The following is a 22,518-nucleotide window of genomic DNA, read 5'->3' on the forward strand; positions in this document are numbered from 1 at the left end:
GACCGAACGAGAGTTAATAAAATGTAGTATAAAGGAAATACAAAAGTGACATAATTATTTAATGACACAGGAAAATAGCATGTTATGAAAAAAGCCGGTTCCAAGTTGGGGATAGAGGATGACTTCACTTCTGATAAAAAAATGTAAAAGCGTGTATACAAAACGCTGGATGAGTACGTACTAAAATACTGACAGTATTTACTCCTGCTCTGGATTAAATACTCTTCCCTTTGTTTTTGTGTATTTTCTGAGACATGACTATGTCTGAAACAAAAAAGAAAAACAAGTTACCAGATGTCTTACAGGAATAGTTATTAAAAGCCAGGAGTCCAGCGGTCAAGGCCTGAACCCCAGGGCAGCTCGAGCCATGGGGCCAAGGGGCCAGGGGTAGAGTCCAGATGCAGAATATCACTCTTCTTTTTTACTCCTGGGATGCTATTTGTATCAGGCTGTTTCTTCCACATTTGACGCTCTCAATGTGCTTATTTTATTAGTAGCCTATCACTATTACCTGGCGTAACAGCAAAATGACGCTAAGCAACTTTAGTTTCAAATTGATAAAAATCTAATAACCATTTTTATAGTTACAAGATGCACTGGAAAGAAGACATAGGAAACACGCTGGAAATCAAGAGCTCTCATAACAAAACCCCCGCCAGACTAAACCCGTCTCTGCTGCTCTGACCTCTGTTCATTTCCAATTTTCATCACAAATCTGTGTTTTGTGGATCCGAAAGGGGTTATTTTTCTCAACAAGATGCTCTCTCTGCCTCCCTGATACTCTGCAGAGTCGGAAGGGCTCACCAAAATCCAAACCACCTGAAGCGGAGCCAAGTGAGGTCTATCACCACTCTGCCTTTTCGAAAAGGTTTCTGCTAAGTTATCAAATGGAGAATAGAAGAGTATTACACCTATACTGGTGTAAATGAGGCTCGAAGATCTGATTCCCTCTGCTCCCAACAAATGTTGGGAGGGCTGAGGGTGCTTTATTCAAACAACAGTGTCAAATAACCCAAACTTCTCACTCTTGAAAAAAAGAAGGGGAACAGCCACAGTTTTAAAATCTGGCTTATTTAAAAATCAATGCCACCTTTGACCTAAGGTGCTTCCTAGCCACAGCAGCATTTTCAGGGGAGGTCAAGAACTATGGTTAAGGTCCAAGAAACAACCCAAAACAAACCCAAGTAAGTGGAGACAATTTTCTGCATCACTACCACCAGCACCTGTTCAGAGTATCAGGTCACTGCCTTTTACAGCAGGTTGGTACAAAATCCGTGTTGTGAAAATCCTCAGCCACCCGGAGGAAAAGGTACAAAAGGAATTATATTAAAACAATGACAAACTTGGAAGAAAAAGAATTAAAATATTCCATCCAAAAGATCCTTTGTTTTGCCCTTGAGCGACCTAAAAAAATGAACTGTGTTTTATATCCCCAAGGAAGAGAGGTATTTCCTGGAAGCGATCAGTGCCCAGCGGTTGCAGCCCAAGTCCATGTATACTCCTGTTCGATCAGTCCCAATCCTGAAGCCACAAAAATTCCTCTGTTAGAGAAAGGGGAAAATCCGTATCAGGACGAAGCTACTGAGGAAGAGAGGAAGGCGGGTCTTCAGTGGGAGAACTGCCTGCTGTCAGATGACTTCCTGCTGATGTGTTTGAAGATTCTGGACTTCTCGACCTTCCTGGCTTTCTGGTAGCCGAATCCGCCGCCTCCTCCTCTCTTCTTAAGCTTGCCGTCATTGCTGTTCACGTCTAAAGGCGGATGTTAAGGAAATCAAGCAACGTGCAAGTAACCAACTCCCACCTAACATCCACACAGAGAACGAACCAGCGTGTCCACCGCTCCTCTGCTGCCACACCCCCTCCCTGCACCATGAAAATGTCAACATAAGCCTATGTGACATTTCCAGGAAATCTGGAATGGCCCCTTGATGTGGCCTAAAATTAGCAGCTATGACTTTTAGGCTTAAGGTAATGGTCCTGTTAACTGTGTTCTCCACACAATGAAACCGAAGACAATTACTTATAAGGAGTTCAGAGGTAAATTAGCAAGTTTACAAACCACCCTCAGGGCCAAAACAAATGACTTTCACCTCTGTTCTGACTGCATTCAGGAATGTTATAGCTGACTGAAGGAGTCCTTCCTTCCACACGATTCAGCAAGCATTCATCACGACGGACGTTCACGCACTGCCTACGATGAGGCCGGTGACCCCAAATCTTGTTGCCTCGGGAGTCTGTGCCAGAGCGTTAGCTGGCCTCACTCTAGCTGGTTGTTTCCTCCGCGGAAAACGCGATCAACCTCACAGAAGCAACTGGAGGGTTTCCTTTGCATTTTACCCTGAGTAGCACTTAGATTTTATTTTCTTTTGCTAATCTTGCAACTTCCTTGTATGAAATCCTTCAATGGCTCTAAGCGGATAAAAACTCTGAGGTCTCATCTCCTATCTTCAGCTCCAGGACATGCTGGTCTCCACAGACCTCAGATCTCATGCAGGGAAGCCTCACAACCACCCAAGCCCCGCAATTTTACCCCTCTGCATTTCTCTCTGGCCTTCACTGTCGGCCAGTTAAACTCCTTTGTTTACTCCTTGGCCAAATCACAAGCTGTCTTGTGTTTGCAATCCCCACTGTGACAACTAATGCCAGCCTACTTTGTGCTAGCCCTGACAAGTAGTGACCAGAATGCATTCCTGGACTTCCAGACCTCAGGCGGAGCACATACCAAACCAAGTGCTAGGCCCGAATGCCCCTGTTAACCTTCTGTCCCTTAGTTCCTGGATGGATTCCTAACAACAAAGGATACTCAGATCAACGAAAGGAGGCACCTTGAAACCAAAGGACAGAGCAACCTGAGGCAAATTTAAGTTATTAACGTTAAAGATCTGTTTCAGAGAGTGAGAATCATATGCTCGAATGTAGGACTTATATGCTTCCTGGGCTGACTTATGAAGGAAGTAGTTCTTTTCAATCAATTTTTCAAGCTGAAAAGAAAAAAGAGACATCAGTGTCAATAATAATACAAAAGCAGACTTCCTATATATTATTAGAACAAAACCACCCTATAAAAAAACACATGTTCCAAAACATCTGCTCCAAGTTTCGTAATATGTGCAAAACCAGAATGGGGGAAGAATAATCTCCAAGTTCTTGTAAGGTATGAACTGGAATGAGGCGGGGAACCCTGGAATGTGGTAACTAGCACAGCAAGAACCCTAGAAGAACACGGTTCAAACCACTGGTTTTATGGAAAGGGGAGACTCAGAAGACAACTACCAATGAAATACTATAAAGGCAGTGCCCCGGATAAGGCTACCTCTTACCCACAAAACAGAAACAAAACACAAAGCGTACCTGAGACTGAATGTCAGAAATTTTGGACCAGGAAAACTCAAATTCACTTAATGGAACCTAGAAAACAAAAGCATGAAGATTAGTCAACCAGGGTAGATCAACGTTGAGACTTTCAGACGAACGAGCAGTGCCAAGTGTCCCACGAAGAGCCGGGAAAAGCCGGAGCCGATGCAGCTGAGGAGGAACCGAAGAGAAGGACGGACAACCAGGCCTGTGCAGCAACCTCACCACAGCTGCTTCTCTGGTCTCCCGAAGCCAATGGGAAAGTCTTATCTTCCCTCTGCTAACTTCACATGAACTGTGCTGGGGAACCTTCCTGAAAAAAAGTCAAGGAACTGGACAGGGACAGTGGATCCATGAAGCCCTTTTCTACGTAAGGATCTCTGGATGCCCCACGAGGCAGCCCGATGCTTCCAGTCAAAAGGACCGCTGGCTCCTCCCTCCGTGTTGGGAGAGCTGTCCTGGCCGCACGCTGTCCTCTGTGATGGCCGGAGGTGGTGATGACCACAAACTCCTACAGGAATGATCTCTCACCAGCCGTCACTTACCAGATAACTGCAAAAATGGCAGATCTCTGAGAGTGCTAGAAAAATAGCTGCCCCGGTCCCACCCCGAGCCTGCAATCTTGCAGGGAGCACAGGTAAAGGATAAAACAGCTGGGTGAGCACAGGTGCTGTGGAACACGAACGCCAGGAGATCAGGGACGGCTTCCCAGAAGACAGCACAGCTCGCTGAAACCAGAGGCATTTTAGAGATCCAGGCAAAGAGCATTCCAGAGAAAAGGTGCAAGGGCCATTTCTGGAAACTGCACATACGTGCAGGGTAGAGGAACATCCACCTGGCAGGACTGTGCCAAGGGGGGGCCAAATGTTAGGAGAAGGCCTGACTGGTGTGCACAAGACTGAGCAAAAAAGAGGCCATTCGGGATTCTAACGAATTCAGGTTTGGTGGATGGAATGAGGCCAGAGCTAGATTAGGGTGTATTGCGGCTCAGGGTGACTGGACACTGGATAGCGAAAATAAAAACCGCTTTTCAAAGCAGAAGGAAGAAAGGCAACCAGCAGCAGCCACGACGGAGGGAGGGGAAGAAGGACAGTGGGTTTAGGGTCGAAGTTGTTGTTTTAGTGGGAGACCGGAGATGGTCACAGGAGAGACGGGAGGTAAAACAGTCGACGAACAGAAGACAGGAGGAGGAGGAAGAGGCAAGAATGAATGGAGTCTGGGTGAAAACGAGGCTACGGCAGGGTGGCAGGTGGAGGCGACAGGTGTGACGCAGCTCAGAAGGGGCAGAGGTGGTTTCAAACAGGGCCCTAGGCAAAGGGATGGCGCCAGGAGACACGACAAGCACGGTGGATCAACAGAGGCCCAGGGCAGTGCCTGTTTCAGGCCAGCCCCGCATCACGGTCACCTGTCCAACCGCTCTAGCTGTTCCCACAGCAGCAGTGACTCCCGACACCTGAGACCCATCCAGAAATGGTGCTTAAGGCCATGGGCACTGGCACACAGCTCCTGCCAAGAGGGATCTGTTCCCAGCTTAAGATTTTCCAAACTGGTATCTTTACCTTGGATTGCCTCAAGTAACGAAGGAAACCCAACTCTTCAGGGCGCAAAATGAGCAAGGCCTGCCCTCTTCCGTTCAGGCCTCTGGCTGTTCTTCCCACACGATGAATATATTCCTGTGGTGGAGAGAGAAGAACCTGAATTAATACACCAACTTTCACGGGAACCTGTTTTTCCAGGACCCGCACGTGGTGGACAGAAGCATGTCAGCACATCTGGATGAAAAGGTGCTCCCCCCACCCCGGGACCGTGCCGCACGCCCCTTCCCCATGTCCCCAGCTTCCGCATGCACCATCACCAGAGAGCTAACAGGGCAATGACCGAGGCTGACACTCACTGGTCACTGGACATGATATTCACATTAACTCTACGATCTAAGAAAAAATGACTATTTTAATTTTTTCAAAATATTTATTTTTGAGAGAGAGAGAGCGTGAGCAGGGGAGGGGCAGAGAGAGAGAGGGAGACACAGAATCCGAAACAGGCTCCAGACTGTCAGTACAGAGCCTGACGCGGGGCTCAAACTCACGAGCAGCAAGATCATGACCTGAGCCGAAGTCAGAACCTTGACCAACTGAGCCACCCAGGTGCCTCCAAAAATGACTATTAATACTAAGTGTGCTTCATCTTCAAAATAACTTTTTGAACATGTTTTGATGCTACGTGACGATTTACGTAACCTATCTCTTGTTGAAAGTATTTAACAAAACTTATTTTAATACATAAGCTACAAAATCTTCTCTATTTCTGGAAGCAAATTTTATTTCCTTCTAAAACCAGTTACTGCTCTTAACAGACCATTTCAAGGACATGAATTCCTGACTTCAGTCTCACTGAGGCCTCTCAAATCTTGCATATCCACTTTGGGTCAGCAAAAGCCCTAACCACCATCAGTATCAGAGAAATACTATAGTCAGTATACAATAAAAATAAAACATGCCTTGAGGGGCGCCTCGGTGGCTCAGTCAGTTAGGTGGGCCACTCTTGGTTTCAGCTCAGGTCATCATCTCATGGTTTGTGAGTCTGAGCCGAGTTGGGCTCCACACCCACAGTGCACATCCTGCTTGCAACTTTTCTCGTGTGCGTGCTCTCTAACTGAATAAATTTTTAAAAACACATGACCGGAGTAACTAAGGGGTAAACCTTTGAATATGAAATACAGTTACTTCTCAGGGAAACTGGGATGTTTATTCTTTAATGTATAGCCATTATGGAGAAGTTCTGAGGATGCCAGTTACCTTGGGGTCATCTGGAGGGTCATACTGCACAATCCAGTCGACTTCAGGGATATCCAGCCCTCTAGCCGCCACATCTGTACACAACAGTATCCCTGAATCTGCATTGCAGAACTGGAAGAACGTGGTTGTACGCTTATTCTGCTTCTGCCTTCCCTAGAATCGAATCAAAACATCCATTAGAGCTGGAAACTTGAGGTCATTTCTGGGAGGTCTGGAGGTACAACCCCCCCCAAGCTGTGGAACTATTAACCTACATTTCAATTTCACTCTCTGGACTGTATCCTATTTCCCTAAGTGGATGGTATCTCTTACCCCTCTGTGGTCCTCACCCCTCTACACCCAGCAAAGCTCCCTCCACGTGGGATCGCTCCAGATTTAGAAAGAGCAATACTGCAAACCCCACAATCCATATAACTTGGTAAGTGCAACTGTGCTAAATAAACTCATGATAATCACTTACGTGAATGGCCAAGACAGGCAAATCGATGTAGTTCAGCAACTCGTAGTGGTATTTCACGGACATACAGGATGAAAAGAAGACCATCAGTTTCTTCTTCCGGTTCTTCTTAAGGAATGTAAACAGGAGGAGGAATCTCTTTTCGGAGGGACAAACAACATATCCCTAGAAGTGGTCCAAGTGAACAGGTAAAAATATTCAGACGCTTGCGGCTTTATGAACCAATACGATTTGAGGGAGAGCACATATACACATCGCATACTGCACCGTCATGCCTTACCCATAGCAATTACTATCTTCATTACAACAGAGCATTCCTAAAATGAGACTAATTTTAGTTCTTTTGGCTTCTTTTACTGGGTGCAATCACTAGATACTAAATACTTCTCATATTTCTGAGATTGCAGACTTCTGCTTACCAACAGTTTGTGCAATCATGATACAGTAACATCTCTGCTCATTGGGAACCCTCAGAGCGTATCAATGCTTCATTTTTAAAAAGGTCCTTAAAAGCAAGATCTCAAATAACCATAGCCTAAGTGCACTGTCCTAAACAACATAACAAGGCTGACTGAACGTATTTCTTAAAATACACAGCCAACGAAAAGATCTTAAGCTAGATTATTTGAAATATTTTATTCATCAAATGACTCAATCTTAAGGTTCTATTTTTTTTTTTATTAAAAAACATTTTTTTTACTATTTATTTTTGAGACAAAGCATGAGTGGGGGAGGGGCAGAGAGAAAGGGAGACACAGAATCGGAAGCAGGCTCCAGGCTCTGAGCTGTCAGCACAGAGCCCGATGTGGGGCTCGAACTCACGGACTGTGAGATCATGACCTGAGCCGAAGTCAGACGCTTAACCAACTGAGCCATCCAAGTGCCCCTTTATTAAAAATTTTTAATGTTTATTTATTTTTGAGAGACAGATACAGAGCGCAAGAGGAGGATGGCAGAGAGAGAGAGGGAGACACAGAATCCGGACCAGGCTCCAGGCTGTCAGCACACAGCCAATGCGGGGCTCAAACTCATGAACTGCAAGACCATGACCCGAGCCGAAGTCGGTGGCTTTATACAGTGAGCTGCCCAGGTGCCCCTAAGGTTCTATTTTTAATCCACCTCATTTGGATCTGTCACCTCACTTCCAATTTTTCACAGCAGGGCTCCTGAAACCAGCCTCTCCATCTGCGAAGTCACCTTGCATCTTAGAGCCAAGTATTAAATGACAATCACTTTTTTTTTTTTTTTAACTGCATGTGCAGTTGGTGGTGATTAATGTCTCCCATGTGGCAGGCAATATTTAAGAGGCAGAATAAAGAGAGCTGACCACATCATTCAGAGTTTAAGATACTTGATAGATACCAGGAGAGCCAGCAATCCAATACCCAAGTTCACTATATTTGAAGTAAAAGCTCATTAATCCATCTGCTTTTGGGATGATCCTCCAAACAATTACAAGGGCACAGAGATGAGCCTTAAATGTAAGATGCAGACAAAAAGTACCTGCTCAAGACCATCCACTGTCGCATTAGCTTTATCATCATCAACACCGACGTACAATGGCTCCTTTTTCAGAGAAATCCTTGCCAAGTCTTCAACTTTTCGAGTCTGTGTGGCGGAAAAGAGCATGGTCTGCCTGCGAGCTGAAACAGATACACGTAAAAATAACCCAAATGTTTCAGGGAATTTTTAGAACTGCCTCACAACTAGAAATGCTGGGGAGAACTATCAGGAATGGGACATGTGGCATCACTACAGATGTTAAGGGAATATCACGAACAACTGTATGTCCATGAATTTGACAACTTAGATAAAATGGAGAAATGGCTAAAGCTCACTTGCGAAGAAACAGAAAACCTATATAGTTTTGTAGTACCTATTACAGACATTACAGCCAAAATCATCACATAAAGGAAACTCTAGCCCCAAATATCAGGTGAATCCTATCAAACATTTAAGGAAAAAATATTACCAATTCCTCCCAATCTCTCCAGGACTTAAAGAGTTTTTACTTCCCAATTCATTCTTTGAAGCCAGCCATTACCCTGATACCAAACCCAATAATGATTCTTGAGCACAGATGCAAAATTTCTGAATAAAATTTTAGCAAAGATGAATGCAGCATACAAAAAGGATAATGCATCATGACCAAGTGGTGATTACTCCAGGAATGCAGGGTCAGCTTCATGTTTAAAAAATACCAATACAATTTACTTTATTAACAAATTTAAAGAAGAAACATCTCATCATTTTATTATTTTTTTTAACGTTTATTTTTGAGAGAGAGAGAGAGAGAGAGAGAGAGACAGAAAGAGAGAGAGACACACAATGCGAGTGGGGGAGAAGCAGAGGGGGCGGGAGACACAATGCAAAGCAGGCTCCAGGTTTGGAGTCTGACACAGGGCTCGAACTCACAAACCATGAGATCATGACCTGAGCTGATGTCGGTGCTCAACCGACTGAGCCACCCAGGCGCCCCAACATTTGGTCATTTTGATAGCTACGGTAAAAGCATTTGATAAAATTTAACATCTATTTAACTTTATAAAAAATTTATTTTGACGGAAAGAGAAAGCATAGCTGGGGAGGGGCAAAGAGGAGAGACAGAATCCTAAGCAGGTTCCACGCCATCAGCGTAGAACCTGATGCAGGTCTCGAACTCAGACTGGGAGATCATGACCTGAGCTGAGATCAAGAGTCAGATGCTTAACCATTTGCCACCCAGGCGTACCATTAACATCATTTCTTATGGTGATGTTACTGCATATGTTCTGTTTTATGCTGTTATTGCAATTTCATTTTCAATGGTTTGGAAGCCATTTCTGTGATGAAGAAATGCTCATACTATACATTATCTGCAGCATGCCATTCTGGATTAATAAAAGTAATTTATTATGTGCAGATAAACAGAAAAAAATATCTCAGCAAACCAGGAACAGAAGCAATCATCTTCATCCTCCATCTGGTAAAGGGTATCTACAAAAAAATCTACAGCTAACATCATACTTAACGGTCAAAGACTGAATGCTTTCTTCTCTATGATCAAGGGTAAGACAAAAGATGTCTACTCTTGCCACTTCTACTCAATACTGTATTGGAGGTTTAGCCAGTGCAATCAGGAGAGAAAAAAAATTAAGAATTTTATTTACTTTTCAATTTATAGAGGGCACAATTGCTTATGTAGAAAATTTAGTGGGTAGCTTCATCTGGAGGGTCATAATGAACAATCCAATTGAATATAGTTAATTACTTTGCGAGATATAGGACCAATACACAAAAATCAACTCATTTGTGTATACAAGCCATGAACAAGTTCAAGTTGAAATTTTAATGAAATACTCAGGGGTAAATCTAATAAAAGACGTGAAAAAAATCTATGCACTGGAAACTCAAACACTGTTGAGAGAAAATAAGGAGCAAATAAATGCAGGCAAACCTTATTAATGGGTTGAATGATTTAACAGTCTTCTACCAATGATCTGTATTTGGTACAATATCAACCATGATCCCAGAGGTTTATGGGGTAGAAGTGGACAGACTGGGGGCGCCTGGGTGGCGCAGTCGGTTAAGCGTCCGACTTCAGCCAGGTCACGATCTCGCGGTCCGGGAGTTCGAGCCCCGCGTCAGGCTCTGGGCTGGTGGCTCAGAGCCTGGAGCCTGTTTCCGATTCTGTGTCTCCCTCTCTCTCTGCCCCTCCCCCGTTCGTGCTCTGTCTCTCTCTGTCCCAAAAATAAATAAACGTTAAAAAAAAAAAAATTAAAAAAAAAAAAAAAAAAAAAAAGAAGTGGACAGACTGATTCTAAAATTTATACAGAAATGCAAAGGGGAGAATAGCCAAAAACAATTTTGAAAAAGAACAGAGTTGGGGTTAACACTACCTAGTTTCAAGACTTATTAGAGAACACGGAACCCACCTACTGCTGATGCGAGTGTAAAATGGTACAAGCTAAACACGCACCAGCCACCCCGCTCCCAGGGGTGTGGTGTACTCATTCGATGGAATGCATCTCGAGAATACAAGAAAGTACTGCCACATGCAACAGCTTGGATGAATCGCAAAAGAAACCTGACAAAAGAGTTTTACCGTATGATTCCATTCATAACTCTCTAGAAAATGCAAGCTGATCTATACTGACAAAAAGCAGGTCAATGGTCACCTGGCAGAGAAGTGTGTGAGCAGCTGTTGGAAGCGGTGAGGGCGTTCCTTCTGAAGGGGGGAGGGAGAGATTATTACTAAGGCACACAGAGGACTTTTGTCCGTTATGGAGATGTTCACTGTAGCGATTGTGGTGATGGTTTCATAGGTGTAAACATGTCAAAACTCACCAAACCGAATCCTTAAAATATGTACAGACTGTATCAATTATACTTCAATAAAGCATTAAAAAACAAACCATGATAAATGGAATCACGGCCTTATTACAGATATAAGGAGTTTTAAATGTTACAAATACTATAACTGAGGTATGTGACACGTTTGTGGCTACCTGGGAGATGTTCAGTTGGGTGAGAAAAAGAGATGGGGTGGTGGGGGCAGACGAGAGTGAGAAATACCTCAGAACTGTCTAACTTACGTTATGATCTCTAAAATGGCAAAACCACCGTATTAAGTTACTGCTAAGTCTGACGCTTGTCCCGTAAACTATCTCTCCTCAGCACAACGACTGCACTTGGCTGTATTAAAATGCTGGCATTAGGAGGAACCCTCTCTTGCTCCCAACAACTACTTTGCAAACCCTCGCAGATATTACCGACTTACTTGGCAGAAGTTTAATAATTTGTTTTAATTCCTCTTCAAACCCAACATCCAAGATACGATCAGCCTCATCAATAACCAGACACTGGAGATTTTTATACATAAACCCTGGGGTGTTCTACCAAGACAAAGGCAAAGAAAAATGCGTTAGCCGTGAGGTTTATGTTTCACACAAGACAATGAGACAGGCGCCTCATCATAGTGTTGTCTCACCTGCATATGGTCCAGGAGACGGCCTGGTGTGGCCACAATGATGTTGATCCCATTACCAAGTTTCTGTGCTTCAGCGGATCTGTTGCTGCCACCCATTATCAATCCGTATGTGTGAACGTGGTGCGTCATCAGCTCCTTGAGAACGCCAAAAGTCTGCATGGCTAGTTCCCTAGTAGGCGAGAGAATAAGAACGCCTGTTCCTAAAAAGCAAAAAACCATATACGGTAAAAGTCGTACTGGAGGTACTGCCAGTAGTCAGTAACAATTATGATAAACTTCCAGTTAGATATTGGCAAAAACGATCAGATCAGAGACTCACCATTCCTAGGCATGAACTTTAACTTAACAATGAGTTCAACTGCAGGAATGAGAAATGCCAGAGTTTTACCACTGCCTGTTTTTGCAGCTGCTAGAAGATCCCTAAATATTAAAAACGGAAAGGAAGAGAGAGATATTTAGTCTCCCTATTGAAAACCTACCACATACCATCACATTTTAGGCATTAAAGCTAAAACGTGAATAAGAAAAATAAAGTCCCTAGTTTCTTTATCACCAAAATCAATCACAAGTTAAATACCTGGGAAATAAGAATTGTGCTATAAAACAGAAATGAACTCTTTTTTTTTTTCAAACACCAGTAACTTAGACTTTAATGAAGTGTGGATGTATCAACCCAACACAGTGCAAAATCCACAGAACAGACTGGCATTTTCTTTCCAAACTACTAGCACTAAAATAGACAGCAACGCCCAAACATCAATCAATGTTAATCATACCTGCCTTCCAGAAGTGGTCGGATACTTTTATGCTGAATTTCAGTCATGTTTGTAAAACCCATTTCTTTTATTGCCCTCAGAGTGTTCTCACTGACAAGATCAGTAAGAGAAGCAAATGAAGTGTCCTCAAAAGCTCCTAAGCAAAAGACAGTTTATCATTAGTAAATTTATCTTTTTAAGTAGTTAACAGTGCTACAGTTACATAATCAGTTTTGCTGTTTGAAGACATTTCTGGGTGGGAATCAAGCTTGGAAGAGCTTCTTCTAGTGAAAAAGACTAAACCCCAACCACTGCTGTGTAATACTAAGACAGAGACCCTTACTTTTGAAGTTTCTCCACTGCTGATGGCTGTGTGAAATCCAGAACCCACATCCTAACAACAGTAAAGGATGGAGGGGGGATGTAACTGAGGGACTTGTATGAAACAAAAATGCCAAGGATGGTGGTGGTTCAGAGGAAAATGAAATGTTTCAACAATCTGAAATAAATCGTGAAGGCATCCAGCATAACAAAAATGGAGTGGAAAGTCAATCAAAAGAGCTGTAATCTCATTCCAAAAGGACAACTGAGAAGGTCAGCTATAGCCACGCCATTTAGACTGAACCCACATGCCGAACGTGCAGTGGTGCTTCAGCAGGGGAAGGCATCAAAATCACCTGGAGTGCTCCCATCCCATACGTGCCCCTGCTTATTAGCCAGGTGCTGTTCAACCTTGCCACTGCTGACATTTTGGGCTGAGTACCACTTTGTCCCGAGAGGCTGTCCTCTGCATTATTGGATGTTCTGCAGCCTCCCTGACCTCTAGCCACTAAATGCCAGCAGCCTGTCTCCAGTTGTGAAAACCAAATGTGTTGATAGTCAACCTTGACGGTGTGCCTGGGACGGAGGTTTATGGGATGCAGGACCTCGAATGCTACAACTGGTCAAGTTCTGGGTAAACCGGCACGGCCTGGTCACTGCCCTGGTTGAGAACCACTGCCATCATCTTTGCAATTTTGATTAAGCCAGCCTGGGGTTAGGCTTCAACATTTTAACAACTAAAAAACCCAAACCAAACAACTCAAGTAACCCCTAGACACTTCTGGTTTGGAGCAAGCGATTCTAGTCTCAACTCTCGACCTTCTAAAGAAAACAGAGGCCAGAGGACATTATGCTGGCAAACGGCCGACAATAATACGACTCTCATCCTTCCTTATTTGTAACTGGGCAGGTAGCAAACCTCTGATCACCAGACTTCTGGGCCAATGGCTTTCCTACTGCAAAATGGAATGAGCTTTAGAAAACAACAAACCAGGGGTGCCTGGGTGGTTCAGTCAGTTAAGCATCTGACTTCGGCTCAGGTCATCATCTCACGGTCTAGGAGTTCGAGCCCCGCCCCGGGCTCTGTGCTAACAGCTCAGAGCCTCGAGCCTGCTTCGTATTCTGTGTCTCCCTCTCTCTCTCTGCCCCTCCTCTGGTTGCACTCTGTCTCTCTCTCTCAAAAATAAATAAACATTAAAAAAAAAAACAACAAAAAAACAAAAACCAAAGGAACAAAAAACCCCAGAAGCTGTTTCTGTGCACATCAAAATATTTAGTGTTAGGAATGCAAGTAAACGAAGAACTAAGGCGCACATTGTGCAAGATAAAGCAGTAGCTGGCTGACAAGTATTGCTTGTCAATAGTCACTTTTTCTAGGTAAATTAAAAGTCACAACTGAAATTTCAAATGCTCTAATTCAGAAAGGCATGGCATTTTTCAGGTCTCTCTGGACATCTGTGAAGTTACCTGTCAGTCCCAGGGGTAGGCTGGGCACCTCAGCGTCTTCTTCCTGATCGTCGGGCTTCTCCACATGGTTTTCTGTCTCTTCAGGCGCTTGTACATCTTCCTCAGACTCCCCCTTGTCTTCGGTTTTTGCTTTTTTGGTATCTTTGGTTATAAAGGATACCCCCCCCCCCGAATTTTTGTTAAAATAAAAATAGCAAATAGGATCACAAAATAAAAAGACACGTAATGCAAAGAGACATGTTCTTGAAAGCTTAATACATTTCCAGTTTTAATTCACTAAGAATGTCTCTCCTTCATGATTTTCTTTGATTTAAAAACACAGGGGGACAATGCAGATTTTCCAGCAAAACTATTTTTTAGGCAGGGGAGCCTGGGTGGCTCAGTCGGTTGAGCGTCCAACTTCGGCTCAGGCCATGATCTCGCGGTTCATGGGTTTGAGCCCCACGTCAGTCTCTGTGCTGACAGCTCAGAGCCTGGAACCTGCTTCAGATTCTGTGTCTCCTCTATCTACACTTCCCCACTTGTGTTCTGTCTCTCCCTGTCTCTCAAAAATAAATAAATGTAAAAAAATTAAAAAACAAAAAAAACCCCACTATTTTTTAGGCCTATTACAGCACCTTAAATGACCAAGACATTTTTGACAAGTTGAACAACTCAAGTATATTAATCATATAAGTTCCATATGTTTCACTGAAGGAAATAAGGGCTGTGATTAATGTTTCGTTATTTCAAACGCTTTTAAAAGCCCTTATTTCTCCTTATGCCATTAAACAGAAATCTTCTATAAAAGCTAACTTTGGCTTAAAGACGAGCAGAAACCCCAAAGGCTCTTCAGGTTACTACAGACAGTGCAGAGCGAGAACAATCCACTTGATTGGGGGACAGAAACTGGCAGCTCCTTGAAATGAAGTGGCCAAGGGAAGAAGGGTTAAAGCCTACTGGCATTTCACTTCTACATACACCTTTCATATAGGGTCCCCAACTACCCCTCCAGCCTTACCTCCCATCACACTCTTCAATGGTCCACTCTGGGTCAAATGGGTTAACTACCATGCTGGGCTTTTACAAATGTACGGTAGCTAGTTATGCTAGTTAGAACAGAATTGACCTGGACCAGAACTCAGGACGTTTTGTGGTCCAGGACTGGCCTCTTCCTTGCACCTGACCACCACCCTTCTGGGAAACGGTCAACCCATGGGCAGTGTGAGGACAGGTATGCCATGTCTGGAAAACCACACAACTCCTTTCTAAAGCTATCTTCTTTTTAACATTTATTCATTTTTGAGAGAATGTGAGCACGGGAGGGGCAGAGAGAGAGAGAGAGAGAGACAGACAGACACACAGATTCTGAAGCAGGCTCCAGGCTCTGAGCTGTCAGCCCAGAGCCTGTGTGGGGCTTGAACCCACAAACCGTGAGATCGTGACCTGAGGTGAAGTTGGATGCTTCACCAATCGAGCCACCCAGGCATCCCTGCTCTTGTCACCTTTAAATAAGACACCTGCCCGATGCTGTATGTAATTCCAAATTTTATTTTTGGGTAACTGTTTTAAGAATTTTTATTCACAAACTCATTTTTTGAAAAAATGTTAACGTTTACTTATTTTTTGGGGGAGAGAGAGAGAGAGAGAGAGAGAGAGCGAGCAGTGGAGGGCAGAGAGAGGGAGACACAGAATCTGAAGCAGGCTCCAAGCTCTGAGCTGTCAGCACAGAGCCCGATGCAGGGCTCGAACCTACAAACTGTGAGATCATGACCTGAGCTCAAGTTGGACACTTAATCGACTGAGCCACCCAAGTGCCCCTATAAAGCTCCTTTCTAAAGCTCCTTTACTTCAGGGACGTCTGGGTGGCTCAGTCGGTTAAATGTCTGACTCTTGATTTTGGCTCTGGTCATGATCTCATGGTTTGTGAGATCAAGCCCTGCGTTGACAGCAATGAGGGTGCTTGGGATTCTCTCTCTGCACTCCTTCACTCATCACTCTCTCTCTCTCTCTCAAAATAAATAAATAAACTTAGAAAAATAAATGAAACCTTTATTTCAGTTAAGATAGATGAACAGAATGTTCTAACCCAGTGCTGACAAAACTTTTTCTATAAAGACCCAGAGAGTAAAGATTTTAGGTTTTGCACGCCCTATGGTTTCGGTCACCATAGAAACGAAGTAAACAAATGGGAATGGCAATGTTCCAATAAAGCTTTATTTCCAAAAGTAGGCAGAAGGCTGAATAGCTTTCTGACACCTGTTATAGTCTCCCTTGAAATCTCTGCTTGCTCATATCTCAATTAAAATGCCTATTCTTCAAGGTGCCTGGGTAGCTCAGTCGGTTAGGCATCTGACTTCGGCTCAGGTCATGATCCCATGGGTTATGAGTTTCAGCCTCGAGCTGGGCTCCTGCTTCAGATTCTGTGTCTCTGACTCTCTTTCCCTCTCCTGTTCATGCTGTCTCTCTCTCAAAAATAAACGTTAAAAAAAAAAAAAAAGCCTATTCTTCATGTAAGCTTATTCAAATATAATCACCTTCCAAGAGAAATTGGCCTCCCCTTTATCCTGGCCATTCCACTCACTTCGAAATTAATGTGCCATTTATATAGAAGTTACCTGCTGGTTTGATACATTCTGCATATCCAAAATGTCAGGAAGTCTCCTTTCAAGAGGAGGAATTTATAATAGAAAAAAAACTGACAAAAAAATTCTTCTTATTTTAAAAGAATCATTAGTGCAAAGTCCATTGATAATAAAGGCCCAAGAAGATAGTGTGTACTAGCCCAGATTTCTTAGTGTAATTCCACAATCCTGTTTGCAGATAGGTAATAAACCTAAAATACCATGCCCTAATATGGTCTGTTTAAAAGCCCAGCCAACTGTCAAAATGAGCAAGTTTCTAGAATTCAAGGAAGGCTTGTATTTAAGCGTGAGGTTTTCTTCAGTGGTAAGGGAATGTAAAAGCACACCACTTTCCAGTATCTTAATAAAAATAAAAATGTCATCCCCCGCACACTATTTCCTTTTGCTACCAGGTTAGCTTCTGGTATGCTAGTGAGTATGGGGATTCTTGCATGGTGTAGGAATATAGTAATAATAACAGAACAAAGGTACAATGGTGACCGTGCAAACTACATGGATGCCTGAAATTCAAAGAAACTGAAGTACTCACCAGGTCCAGCATCACCCACTATCTTCCTCTTTTTCTTCTTCTTTTTCTTTTTTGATTCTGAATTGGGAGGCTGTGTGGCTGCTTCTCCATTGATTATTACGGTAGATTTCTTTTTTTTTTTTTTTTTAACTTGCACGTTTTCCACTGTTTCTTTAGCCATCTCTCCATTCCGGGCTTCTGACAAGTCCACATTCACAGACCGTTTTAGAGATTTTTTAACCTTCCCACTTCCCACTGTTTCCTCAGACAGTTTCTGATAGGCTCCATTCTGCGTTTCTGAGGCCCCTGTTTAAAAAGGGGAGGTTTCCTTAAAAATGTTGGAATTGTAAGTAAGAAACTCCACGGTGTCCATGACTGAAATGGTTTAGCTTTCATTTCCCTTTTGTGTACACTATTAAAACCACTTATGATTTATGGTGTTCTACAATAGGACAATTTCCTTTAATGAAAAATGCTGGAAAAGGGAAAGCTACATTGATTTCTTAACTTCAAAAAAAACCCACATCTCTGTCCTTAAGGAGTTAAGAATCTAGGACAGCAAAACTTCAATGAGGTTAAAGATGTAAACAGATGGGGTTAGCAACTGTAGTTACAAACACACATTTTAATGTCAGATAAATATATGGCTAATGGATGTACCAGAAAACACTAACAGCTATTCACGCAACTACTGCTTCTCATGTAACTTTAAAACATTCAACTTTAACTCTCCTAGGTAGCAGTGAATTGAAAATTCTGTTAATAGGACCACTTACTAATCATATATAAATGCCTGGGGATGTCTTTTAAAAAGTCTCCCTGTTTACATACAATAAAAAAATAACACGGCCTTTTATACTTTAATTGTTACCTTTAAATACCAAGAAACAGTAGAGCTGTATTATTCTGTATGAATCAGAAACACAAGGGAACTTCAAACCATGATTTCTAAAACCCACAAACCTGTCCTCTTTTACTCTCTGCTGAAATCCAAGCAGAGTAAGGAACCGCTCCCTGGGACTGATAGGTTATACAGGATCCAACATTGCCCTGGGGGTGGGGGGAGTTGGTAAGTTATATATGATCCAAAAAAGGTTACTCTAACTTCAAGATTTGTGGTTCACTGTTAGGAACTTAGGCCTGCAAATGAAGAGGGGAAGAAAGGTGACTGACATTCAGGTAACAGCCTTTTCAGGCAAGTCTTTACTAAGGATGCAAATACCTGGCAGCGCTTCAGGAATTCACAACCTAAAGTTAGGACAACCACTGGACGCGGGCAGATGCCCTTCTAGAGCTGCAAACAGGATATGCTCCAGGAGTCAGGAGTGGAGGTGGGTGGGAAAAGGCAATGTTATCAGGAAAGCTGTGATAAGACACTGACCTTGTTTTGAAGCGTTGCAGGCAGTAAACAGACGTGGAAGGAAGGTGCGTGGAGATGAGAAAGTTTCAGGAGTCTGATTCGAAATGGGGGCGGGGGGGGGAGGTTGGGGATGAGGTGGGAGGCGAAGATGGGGAGGGAGTCGGAATGAGGGAAATGTAAAACAAGCTGGTTTAGCAGGACGCCCGGCTGGAGGCCTGGGAAGGAACTCAGGCGGCCTGCTCCTGATCTGACTCTGTAAGGAAACCCTGAAGCTCAGAAAGATCCGGGGCAGATCCAGGGCACGGGATGAGCGGCACCCGCGCGGGACCAACTGGAGACCTCGCCAGGCTGCCTATTCCTCTCCACAAGCACACGTGCTCAGGGGAGGCGGCCGCTCCACCTCCGGGCCGCAGGGGTTCTCAGGTGTGGGCCCCCGCAGCAACCGCGCCCCCTGCCCCCAGTCCCCGCGCATCTCACCCTGGAGCTTTAAGTTTCGCTGGCGCAATTTGAGGTTCCGTTTATCGATCTTCTTGCGCAGGAGTTTCATGGGTAGATGCGACATGTTTTCGGCGAAGCGACTCCACTGCGGCGCCACAGCTCGGCTACCCGGGTTGACGTTACTTCCTCCCCGGTAGCACGTGCGCACCTCGGCGGATCGGAAATACGCCACTGGGAACCCTTGAACACTGTAGAGCGGAAAAAAAAATGCATCTGGGGAGGAAGTGCTTCCGGCGCGTATGCAACCGGGAGCCAGGGGCAGCTCTCTGCAGCGCCCTCTGGAGGAGCGGAGGTCCATCCCAGGTTCATGTTGTGTCTGAGCTGGCAGAGCATTTTAGGGCCATTGCGGGTCCTGGGAGCGTGAGCTTCCACAAAGGATACCGAAGAAACAAGGACGAGCAGAGGGCCTTCTTGAGTCTCCAATTTTAGGTGCTTGTCCTCTTTGTATCCTGGACTATTTGGAAAATTGAATAAAATCTAAATACATAAATTTCGTCCATACGTTGTGAAAGAAGTTTCCAAAGCTAAGCATTGTTAAGAGAGTCATTAAAAATAGGGTTTTGGAGGATACTGAGAAGCTGCCCTATGCATGTCTCCTGTTTCAATTCTTGGAACACCATGGACTCTTGGCTTTTGTCAACTGCAACTGGGACATAGTCTTCTACGTTGGACTGAAATAATGTAACACTTGTTAGGTAAATTGACAATATTTAGATAGATAGTTTAACTCTGTGGTAGTAATCATAATTCTTTGAAACAAGTTATATAACCTTGTGACTTTTGCCTTAATAAATCTGCACTCTCTTTGCAGTTCAAAGTCCAGACTTTCAACAGTGAATTTCTAAGACCAGGTCTAGCAAATAAATCAGTATCATTAGCTCAGATCTCAGAAAACATCTGTGAGAGTTTGGGGAGGTGGCAATTAATCACACGTGCCTCTGAAATTTCTTTTGTCCCTCACTGTTAGAGCCTATCTTAGTATCTATTCAGTATATGTTTACTTAACTCTTTAAAACTGTCTTGCCTGAGCTCCCCATGGCAAATGTCTCCTCCCCCAGAATGTATTCATTAATCAATTATTTGCTCATTTAGCAATTATTTTTTGAGCATATTTATGTTAGGAGTATGAGATAGGTGTGTGCTCAGTTCTGGGAATAGAATGCTGGGTAAGATGCACACAGCTCACCTTCTTGGAACTTATGGAGTTGACATATGGAGAGGGTAGAAGATTAAACAGCCGTGGTAAACTATGCCGTCGGGGGGGAAGGCACATGGCAGTGCAGCACCCTCATCTGGGCATGGGGTTGGAAATGGACTCTGATTCCATACTCTCTGCACACATGTACTGCACTAGCAGCAGGGAACGGGGATGCTGCTTTTAAGTATTATTTAAATATTTAAATATTTATATGGATCACACTTCCCCCAACCTGTTCCTTCAATTGTATTTTGTCACCTGTGAGACCCCTTGACCCCCTGAACTTGGAATTGATCCTTTGAACTCAAGACTGACCCCGGGACCTCAGGGCTGACCTCCTGAACTCAAGGCACGCCTAGAAGCTTGGGCTTAGCTTCTAGAAACTAACTAATGAACTGCTGAAACTAGAAACTAACTAATGAACTGCTGGAACAGAAAAAGAAACATTTGAGGATGACACCTGCACATATGAATTACAAAGTGACCAACAGTTAACCTCAACCTCAGTATAGTGTTGAAATTCCCCTCCGAACAGCATCCCAAGCCCTAATAAAAGGAGCCTACTTTCCCTTGTTCAGGGAGTCAGCTTTGGAAATTATGGGACAAATAAAGTAACAAACATTGTGAGGCAATCAATCACCTGGTGCAGTTTCTGTCTATAGCTCACCAAAGAGCAGACCCACTTTGGTCCAGTAACAATTTGAGATCCTTAAATCTTAGTCAAGTGTTTATATAATAACAAGCAGATTTGTGTGTAATTTCTTTCCATTCAAATAATTTTAAAAAGTCTCACTTCACTGGGGGAAAGAAAACCGTCTATTTCACAAACTTCTTAGAATTTGAAAAAGAAATAAGTGAGCCTCTCTCTCCAGCCACCATATTAAGACTCTTGAAGTAATTTTCCAGGAACTTTCAAATGCTACTTGCTATGGGTTAACCTCTCTATAGTGTGTAGGAAGTTAAAAAGTGCTATGTTATTGTAAATAAGTGGGGATGTTGCCTTCAGATGTCTTGACTCTGGTTCTCTGGATTGTACTAAGCAGGTGGCAGGTGCTTAAGAAATGTCTTCTTTCACGAACTGATGGATCTGAAAAGGAGAGATGATTTCAGGGAGCATTGCTACAATTCTTCAATTATTGGTGCAGTGCTTCTAGAAGGTAGAGAGAAACCTTTCTTGCAAGAACTATATTCATTTAGGACTTAAAAAAAATATCTACTCTGTGCGAAGTGCTATTTTGGGCTCCAGGGGTCAGGCAGTGAACAAGACAGTCAAGGTTCCTGTTTCCAGGGAGCTTGCTGCTTAGAGAGAGATATTAATCAGGTAAACAAGTGAGTGAACAAGGTAACTTACATGGAGCTAAAATCTGGGAAGACATTAAAAAAAGATGATTAGTATAATGGAGACAGATGGATGAGAGCAGGGCAGCATGCTCCTCAGTGTAGGAGGTATTTTTATAGAAACAGAGTTAGACAAGCAAAGATCTGGGGTCAGAGAAAAGGCTGGCAAAGACAGCCTTCACATGTCATTAAATAACAATACAGGACCACAGGAGCAGCTGTGCAAGGGGGAGTCCAGAGCTGGGCTGGGTCTGGGGGGTGAGGCTTGAATGGGGGATGGAGAGAACTTCAAAAAAGACAACTTCTTCAACCACTGTCCCCCTAAGTCCTCCAGGCTAATGATTGAATCACAGACTGATCCTTGCTTTTCCCTATGTTATGGAGGTAAGACTTCAGAACTGGGATTTATTTTTAATACACTTTTATTTGGCATGATTTTAGATTTACAAAAACATTGCAGAAATACTGTCCTCCATCCAGTTTGCCCTAACTTCCACAACTCAGCCATGAAACAGATGTCCAAATCAAGACATCAACTTTGGTAAATTACTATGAACTCTAAACTAGTTATCATTAGCAAAACTTTTTCCGGAAGACACCAGTTTCTCCGCTACTGTCCTTCTTGTGTACCAGGATCCTAATCAAGATACAATATTGCACGCAGAGAGTTTTCTGAAATATGATGTCGACTGCTTCCTAAACAATCTGTGTGGAGACGTAAAGAGGGGAGTGGCTATCAGCCAGAAGCTGGTATGTCCACACTGTAGTCCTCAGCGCGGCGTTTTTACCGGTTTGTTATTTCGCAAGTGCAAGGCTCAGCATCTCTCCCTTCTTCCCAGGCTGTCTCACCCCACACTTTCCCAGGGTAGTAGTG

The 22,518-nt window shown here is 43.5% G+C and overlaps 1 protein-coding gene across 2 annotated transcripts; it reads right to left on the reverse strand.

The window, feature by feature from the left end:
* Positions 1-38: 38 nt before the first annotated feature.
* On the reverse strand, positions 39-19,316 carry DDX18 (DEAD-box helicase 18). 2 transcript variants are annotated; one of them, XM_043576603.1, is made up of 14 exons: positions 19,088-19,316; positions 17,272-17,556; positions 14,119-14,259; positions 12,352-12,487; positions 11,895-11,995; positions 11,576-11,775; positions 11,366-11,480; positions 8,110-8,249; positions 6,610-6,771; positions 6,150-6,302; positions 4,914-5,027; positions 3,352-3,408; positions 2,804-2,981; positions 39-1,749 (listed from the first exon to the last, which is right to left on the reverse strand). In XM_043576603.1, the coding sequence occupies exons 1-14, from the start codon at positions 19,170-19,172 to the stop codon at positions 1,607-1,609; spliced, it is 2,010 nt and encodes a 669-aa protein (XP_043432538.1). In that variant the 5' UTR covers positions 19,173-19,316; the 3' UTR covers positions 39-1,606. The 2 variants fall into 2 exon arrangements, with proteins under 2 accessions (XP_043432538.1, XP_043432537.1); XM_043576602.1 differs by having other exon boundaries at positions 19,079-19,251.
* Between the last annotated feature and the right edge of the window lie 3,202 nt (positions 19,317-22,518).

This window comes from Prionailurus bengalensis, chromosome C1 (assembly GCF_016509475.1).
Source record: "Prionailurus bengalensis isolate Pbe53 chromosome C1, Fcat_Pben_1.1_paternal_pri, whole genome shotgun sequence".
NCBI lineage: Eukaryota > Metazoa > Chordata > Mammalia > Carnivora > Felidae > Prionailurus > Prionailurus bengalensis.

Coding starts and splice junctions, on each gene's coding strand:
- DDX18 (XM_043576602.1), bottom strand. CDS start 19,172: ATGTCGCATCTACCCATGAAACTCCTGCGCAAGAAGATCGATAAACGG. Junction 11,776..11,894: donor AAAGTTCATGCCTAGGAATG/GTGAGTCTCTGA, acceptor TTTGCTTTTTAG/GAACAGGCGTTCTTATTCTC. Junction 6,303..6,609: donor TGCCTGTCTTGGCCATTCAC/GTAAGTGATTAT, acceptor ATTCGATTCTAG/GGAAGGCAGAAGCAGAATAA.